This window comes from Rutilus rutilus (genome assembly GCF_951802725.1).
Source record: "Rutilus rutilus genome assembly, chromosome: 8".
Lineage (NCBI taxonomy): Eukaryota > Metazoa > Chordata > Actinopteri > Cypriniformes > Leuciscidae > Rutilus > Rutilus rutilus.
The window spans coordinates 2,206,896-2,215,008 of NC_140222.1; the positions used below are offsets into that span (position 1 = coordinate 2,206,896).

The following is an 8,113-nucleotide window of genomic DNA, read 5'->3' on the forward strand; positions in this document are numbered from 1 at the left end:
TCTGGTATCACATAAACAATTTCTTAAATTTGCAATAAATTCTGTTCCTTCTCATCTATGATTAAATTCCTAAAAATCTGCCCTAGATTCTCAGATCACTCCCCCCTATTATCCTACCTAACGAAGCACCTCTCTCTAAAGCCTGGATCAGGAGACTCTAGTTTCTGTCCTCAAGCTGCAGTTATCTCCCTCCCAGTATACTGGTCATTCCTTCAGGATCGGGGCAGCCACTACAGCAGCCACACGGCATTTCTACTTCAGCCATCAAGATCCTGGGCAGATGGTCTTCCTCTGCATCCGAGTCTTATATACTGTAAGACCTGATTCAAAAACAATCCTTGAAGCTCAGCAAGCTCTCCAGCAATGTCAGGTAAATTATTATGCAACTACTGGTGGTGGTGTCATCGTCTATGTGTGGCTCAGCGTGGCCTCGTCTATGTGTGGCTCAGCGTGGCCTCGTCTATGTGTGGCTCAGCGTGGCCTCGTCTATGTGTGGCTCAGCGTGGCCTCGTCTATGTGTGGCTCAGCGTGGCCTCGTCTATGTGTGGCTCAGCGTGGCCTCGTCTATGTGTGGCTCAGCGTGGCCTCGTCTATGTGTGGCTCAGCGTGGCCTCGTCTATGTGTGGCTCAGCGTGGCCTCGTCTATGTGTGGCTCAGCGTGGCCTCGTCTATGTGTGGCTCAGCGCGGCCTCGTCTATGTGTGGCTCAGCGCGGCCTCGTCTATGTGTGGCTCAGCGCGGCCTCGTCTATGTGTGGCTCAGCGCGGCCTCGTCTATGTGTGGCTCAGCGCGGCCTCTTCTATGTGTGGCTCAGCGCGGCCTCTTCTATGTGTGGCTCAGCGCGGCCTCTTCTATGTGTGGCTCAGCGTGGCCTCTTCTATGTGTGGCTCAGCGCGGCCTCGTCTATGTGTGGCTCAGCGCGGCTTCTATGTGAGGCTCAGCGCGGCCTCTTCTATGTGTGGCTCAGCGCGGCCTCGACTCACATTTTACATTATTACTGTCCCCTCGATGATAAGTGGAACTCTATATTAAGCTACCGGCCTATGAGAATTGTTGCATTCCATGTCTATCTTGCTTGCTCGCTAAGTTTATTTTTCTTTCTATACTTTAGGAACTTCACGATATATGGCTGGTGGGTATACTTTTCTTCCGTTCTTTGGGGGTGGGCCCCGTCCCAGTGGAATTACTCTTCCACTTTTTTTGGGGGGTCGGCTGCGCCCCTGCCTTATTCTTCAGGCAGGAAATGCTGAATCCGTACCCTCGGATTGCGAGTTACGGACGGGGCCTACGCCAAAGAACTTAATTGCATACATTGCTTGCTGGGCTGTCAATAAATGCATAACTGTTACAAGTATTTATTCTCCCGAGTCTTTCTGGCAGAAATGAAAGCTTAGCGTAAAGTTCTGTCAGGAAGACTCAATTGTTGCGTCACTTACTACCTTCTCATCTATCCAATCACGTTCTAATACTAGAAGTATAAAAGACCCGTACTTACACTTGTCTGAGTTCGCAGATGCTGACGCTTTCACTCGCCACCATCCACCCCACCACCACCAAGATGGTTCTGCCCTCCACCAAGACGGGTTCTTCCCTCTAATCTCCTCATCACCTATGATGGTCCCTTCCCCATCAACCTCCCCACCACCACCAGGATGGTCCCTTCCAATACCTCACAGGGGGTCGGCTGCGCCCCTGCCTTATTCTTCAGGCAGGAAATGCTGAATCCGTACCCTCGGATTGCGAGTTACGGACGGGGCCTACGCCAAAGAACTTAATTGCATACATTGCTTGCTGGGCTGTCAATAAATGCATAACTGTTACAAGTATTTATTCTCCCGAGTCTTTCTGGCAGAACCTGAACTTGTAGATGATTTCTTCCACACTGAGTTCCCTTCCAGACTCTGACTTTGACAGTGCTTGTAATGATAGCTCTTCATGAACAGATTAGCCGTGGCTGGCCTCCTTCCATGCAGAGAATCTAATGCCCTACTACAAAGTGAGGGATGAGCTCTCAGTTCTGGGCTATCTCCAGTGGTTCCAGATTAGTGGTGCCTGTCTCATTGCGTCATACACTGATCACCCTGGCCCATGAGAGCCACCGGGGGATTGTAGCCTACGCACTAAACAGCGTCTGCGTGACTTTTACTGGTGGCCTCGAATGGACTCTCAGGTTCAGACCCGCATATCTGCCTGTGCCCTTTATCAGTCTGACGACAAAACAACCATCACTCATCCAGCGCCTTTACGACCTGTTAAGACATCTGTGTACTACCCTGTAGCCAATGAAGCTATTGAGATGTTCCACGACAGACAGACAGGCAGACAGACAGACAGACAGGCAGACAGACAGACAGGCAGACAGACAGGCAGACAGACAGACAGGCAGACAGACAGGCAGGCAGACAGACAGGCAGACAGACAGGCAGGCAGACAGACAGGCAGACAGACAGGCAGACAGACAGACAGGCAGACAGATAGACAGACAGGCAGACAGATAGACAGACAGGCAGACAGATAGGCAGACAGACAGGCAGACAGACAGGCAGACAGACAGATAGATAGGCAGGCAGACAGACAGGCAGACAGATAGACAGACAGACAGGCAGACAGACAGGCAGACAGACAGGCAGACAGACAGGCAGACAGACAGGCAGACAGACAGATAGATAGGCAGGCAGACAGACAGATAGATAGATAGGCAGGCAGGCAGACAGACAGGCAGACAGACAGGCAGGCAGACAGACAGACAGACAGACAGACAGACAGACAGACAGACAGACAGACAGACAGACAGACAGACAGACAGACAGACAGACAGACAGACAGACAGACAGACAGACAGACAGACAGACAGACAGACAGACAGACAGGCAGAGACAGATAGCTAAGTAGAGGTCTTGATCTCAGGCCAGTGGGTCGTTCTGACACATTCAGCTCGGATTCCCTGTAAGTAGGCATTAATTCACGGTAATTTCCAGAGCGGAAAAGAACAGCCCAGCGAGTGACGTCAGTAGTAATTGGTTGGGATACACTCGCCTGTCCTGCATGCTGAGCCGGTGTCTCAGTGTGTGTTGGCGTGAGGAACCGATGAGCGACCTGTCCTGAAGCATCATGGGGAACCAGCCCGGCATGTCCTTGCAGGAGCTGACCGCCTGCCACTCGCACAAGTGGTACCGGAAGTTCATGACCGAGTGTCCGTCCGGTCAGCTCACGTTCTACGAGTTCAAGAAGTTCTTCGGGCTGAAGAATCTGTCAGAGTCCTCAAACGACTACGTCGAGACCATGTTCAAGACCTTCGACATAAACGACGTAAGACAATCTGTTTTTATTCTATTTATTATTTACAGTTCTGCTAAATGTTATCGTTGTTGTTGTTATTATATTATCCTTTTTTTTTTTTAAGTGTGTTGAAGTTAATCAGTTCTCATTAAAATTAAGTATAAACCTGATTCGGTAACACTTTACAATAAGGCTCATTATACATTAGTTAACTACTTCTACAGCATTAATTAATCTTAGTTATAAATTTCAACATTTACTAATGCGTTATTAAAATCAAAGGTTGTATGTTAACATTAGTTAATGCACTGTGAACTAACATGAACAAACAATGAACAGCTGGATTTTGATTAACTAACATTAACAAAGATTAATAAATACCAGAGGTGGGAGTAAGTCACACATGTGCAAGTAACAAGTAAGTCTCAAGTCTTAACCTTCAAGTCTCAAGCAAGTCCGAGTCAATTTTGTGAAAAGCAAGTCAAGTCAAGTCAAGTCAAGTCACTGCTTTATGTCAAGCAAGTCAAGTCAAGTCGTAGCTTGGGTCACAAGTCACTGGCAAGTCATACAAACGTTTGATGATTTCACTGAATTTATATATTAAAATAAGTTAAAACTACATAAGCTGTGGACTATAGTTTTATTTGCAACATTTTTTTTAAATATGCATTTCCACATACAGCTGAGTGGTTAGGCTACTACAATAAAAAAAAAAATTCAAACTACATAGCCTAAAATGTAAATGTAACTGAAATTAGGCTAACATTAAAGCATGAAAAATAAATATGCCTCAAACATTGCAGAAGACCATTAAAAGGTATTAAACAATTCACAATTCAAGTATAATGGTTCCTATGCCACCAAATGGCATTCTTCAAACTGGCATCCCCTTTATGGAACATGAACACATCCCAACAAGTTAGATCTTTCCTTTTTAACAAAAGAATAACAAGAAAAAAACAGTAATAATTGAATTGACACAAAACGTACACCTGTCAATCAGGTGGATTGACTATTGTACATTATTAATCTGTGTGAGTGAGTGATTTATTAATATTTGTGAATGAATGTGTGTGCATGTGTATGTGTGAAAAGTGTATTGTTTGCATGTCCATGGTTGTGTTTGACTGTGTGTGTGTGTGTGAGAGAGAGAGAGAGAGAGACAGAGAGAGAGAGAGAGAGAGAGAGAGAGAGAGAGGTGATTTGATTGAGTGTGATTGATTCATTAATATTTGTGAGTGAATGTGTGTGCGTGTGTATGAGTGAAGAGTGTATTGTTTGTTTGCATGTGTGCATGGTTGTGCTTGCAAGTTTGAATTTTTGTTTTGTTTATTTGTGTATGCATGGTTCGGTTCGAAAGTCTTTTTCTTTGTGTGTAGGTGTCTTTTTACAATCTTTTAGTGGTATTAACTAGCGATTTCTTTTTACTTACTCTATGCCCTATATACTAGCGTTATAAGCTAAACAGTTTTTAGAGATAAAACTCTTTACATTCTATTATCATGAAAACAAATCCCAGACTGTACCAATGCATTATTAATTATTATTAAATTACAGTTACATTTTTTTATATTTCTTTTAACATTCAAGTCAACCCTGGGATAGCAGACTATATTGGTAGCATATAGACAGTACAAAGGGATGCATGCAGGTAAGAAAAACTGGAATATGGCATATTTTAACATATTTTAACCCGATTTTCATTTTCATTTTCAAGAAAATATTTTTTCTCTGTGCTTTTGTATGTAAGGGATTATTCAGATAATAAAAAAAATCATTAATCCAAGGCACTCGAATATTATTAAAAATATATAGAAAGCCTTTATTTTATCAAAGGCTAATGAGCCTTTGTCAGGGTGTGTGACCAAAACCCCTTTCACACAGAGATTCCGGAAAATACACGGATAAAGTGACCCAAGATTTGACCCGGGTTCGTTTGATTTAGGTTCATTCACACTGCCAGTCTGGCAGTGCCAGTGATTTCCCGGAATCAGAGATTGTTCACACACAACCCGTAAAGACATGTAATGTCTTAGCAGCGTCTTAAGTTCGCTTATGAGCTGCGACCACGCGTGTGCATTTTTTTTTTCTCTGATTCGATCATAAACTTGCGCATTACATACCGTTTCACAGCAGGCGAACGATCCCGCGCTTCAGCGTCATCACTACGACACTGCATTATTACGGCTTTTGTTCACACAGCGCGCGTTCCTGCTGCGTCATGTGATTGTTGCGGTGCGTTCAAATACAGATATTTATTTTTAAAAAGACAAGTTATTTCGAGTCATTTACCTCAAGTCCGAGTCAAGTCTCAAGTCATGAATATCAAGTCAAAGTCAAGTCAAGTCTTTTATTAATATTTGTCAAGCAAGTCTCAAGTCCTAAAATTTGCGACTTAAGTCTGACTCGAGTCAAGTCATATGACTCGAGTCCCCCATCTCTGATAAATACTGTAACAAATGTATTGCTCATTGTTTGTTCATGTAACATTAACTAATGTTAACTAATGAACCTTATTGTAAAGTGTTACCCCTGATTCTTCAAAGTACCAAGAGCCCAATCAGATCATAAGAGATATATAGAGACGCTAGTGTTGGATGAACTCATTGGTCAGAGATGGCCTCGCGTCCCTTTTGCTTCATTTCTCTTGATGATGATGATGGGTAATGAGATCTGTGTCAATACAGTAAACGCAGATCAAACAGCAGCGCTGCACGAGATCAGAGGTCTTGACTAAGACCCATTAAAGCCGGTAATCTGGTTAACAGGAGTGTGTAAACTCCTTATTGACTGCTCTACTTTGTCTAATCATGGCTTTCATTCACGTCACAACACTTTCCATGAACGCCTCTAAAGTCGTTTTATTGATTAGATTCCCCCATCTAGCGGTGAAATTGTATATGACTACCCAGTGAATATTAGTTTCTGTTCCTTTCAATTTTGAGGCTGTTTTAACTCCTACGGTGGCCGTATTATTCCAAAATTAACATGGCTTCCAGTTCGACTTCGTCCAATTGCGCCTTTAAAACTATCACCTGTGATCCGCACAGATTTATGTTAGAAGGTAAACAATACTTTTTCACCATTGACGTGAGGAAAAGTAACGCAAGTTATACTAGAGGTCGTTCTGGCGTTATGCACAACCATGCTACGGTTAGACAAGCAACTATAAAACTTCGAATTTACACAAATAGGCTGAATTACCTGTCGAGAAGAAAGCAGGCAACTTCGGCGTCCGTTTTAAAATCTTTGCTCCTCATGAGCTCTTTCCATCTGGGAAAAGTTACTCCAGTATTGACTTTGGCTGATTTGCCTGTCGCGTTGACGTTTTAATTCTCTCTTTCGCTTCCTTGGCGACTCTGCTACATGTCCTCGAGAATAGGCGTGATCCTCCATCAGCAATCTTTCAAATCTGCCGGCAGTCGCGAGTAATCTCCCCCTCGCATTCGTCTCTGTGTCACTGAGTGTGAAGCGCGAAAGGCGAAGCTTGAATTTACAGGTATGTCCCTCTTTGGCTAATGTAGTTTCAAGATGGAGGGGCAACATTGCGACCGGCATTCGAACCCCTCACCCGTATGTACTTTCAATGGCAGATTATAAACTTACGAGAATACTTTATTACTTGAAAGAATATACATTAATGAGCACATATATTTTTGAAAGAACTAAGTGTTTTTTGCTAAGAATCAACTAAAAAATTACACAGTGTAGCTTTAAAGCTTTTCAAAGTTATTTCAAACATGCATGCAAGGCTCTGTCAAGCCAACATCAAAGTTTGTCATCTTCATATCTGTGTCCGTGGCATAAATAATCAAACAGACAAAATCATGCAAGTGTGAAACGACATATATTATATTATAATTTGATATGGTGCTATGTTGTTCAAGAGTATTGTGTGTGTGTGGTAAGGACGGCTTTATAGACTTCATGGAGTACGTGGCTGCTCTGAGTCTGGTCCTGAAGGGAGGCGTTCAGCAGAAGTTACGCTGGTACTTCAAACTCTTCGACATGGACGGCAGCGGATGCATCGACCGGGACGAGCTGCTGCTGATCTTCAAGGTGTCGTGTTTAATTCAGCGGCATCTGAGTTCCTCTTCAGCGCCTCCTGCTGGCTCACTTTCGTCTCAAACTGTTTTTCTGCTCTAGGCTGTTCATGCCATCAATGGAGAAGACCAGGAGTTTACTCCTGAGGACTTGGCCGACATGGTGTTCTGTTTCGGAACTCTGAACTAAACCTGTTGATTCAGCACTGACTAAAGAGCTTTAAACCATTAACACATCAGATATTATCAGTATTAAAAGAATTGTGCACTGCATTTCACAAACCTGATTATTCCCCTGTAATCTCACAGAATGACTGAGACTAGATCAAATGTTTTATTTAAGTGCACTTATGCATGTCGAATCGAAATTAAATTTCTATTAAATAAAAGCTGTTAAATGCAAAATTTCTTCAGTACTGTGATGTATATCAGGTAAATAATCTGTCATGCAAGAACGGGCTCATCACTGGACTGCTAGAAACCCTATTCATCAGCATCTTAGCACTACCACACGCGTATCCTCCAGATCAGCAGGGGGCGCCACTCTCCAGACTCCCGCTGAACACCACTCATAAGCCTGATTTGTTACACCTGTTTTTTTGCCCTATATTAGTGTGTTTGTATCACGCCTGTGGCTGCGTCTGGAATCGCATACTCTCTTGTGTCGGAACTTATTTTGAATAAGTCATAACTTTTCATAACTAGTCATCACTATTATCATGTGACCTACCAGCGTCAGTTCCTTCGCTTTACTGCCATTCACAGATCCTCTCCCGTGGCCTCATGGGATGG

At 43.5% G+C, this 8,113-nt stretch overlaps 2 protein-coding genes across 2 annotated transcripts in view; one reads left to right on the forward strand and one right to left on the reverse strand.

The window, feature by feature from the left end:
• LOC311295721 (uncharacterized protein) overlaps positions 1–1,997 on the reverse strand; it is an 82,227-nt gene extending 80,230 nt beyond the window's left edge. Inside the window, exon 1 of the mRNA XM_084417212.1 lies at positions 1,495–1,997. The gene's annotated coding sequence lies outside the window, so the exon portion shown is untranslated. The remainder of the gene's footprint in view (positions 1–1,494) is intronic.
• A 933-nt stretch (positions 1,998–2,930) lies between these two features.
• LOC311295739 (guanylyl cyclase-activating protein 1-like) lies at positions 2,931–7,722 on the forward strand. Its single transcript, XM_084417244.1, has 3 exons — positions 2,931–3,308; positions 7,188–7,337; positions 7,425–7,722. Exons 1-3 carry the CDS (start codon positions 3,111–3,113, stop codon positions 7,509–7,511), a joined length of 435 nt encoding a protein of 144 aa, XP_084273370.1. The 5' UTR covers positions 2,931–3,110; the 3' UTR covers positions 7,512–7,722.
• The last annotated feature ends 391 nt before the right edge of the window (positions 7,723–8,113 follow it).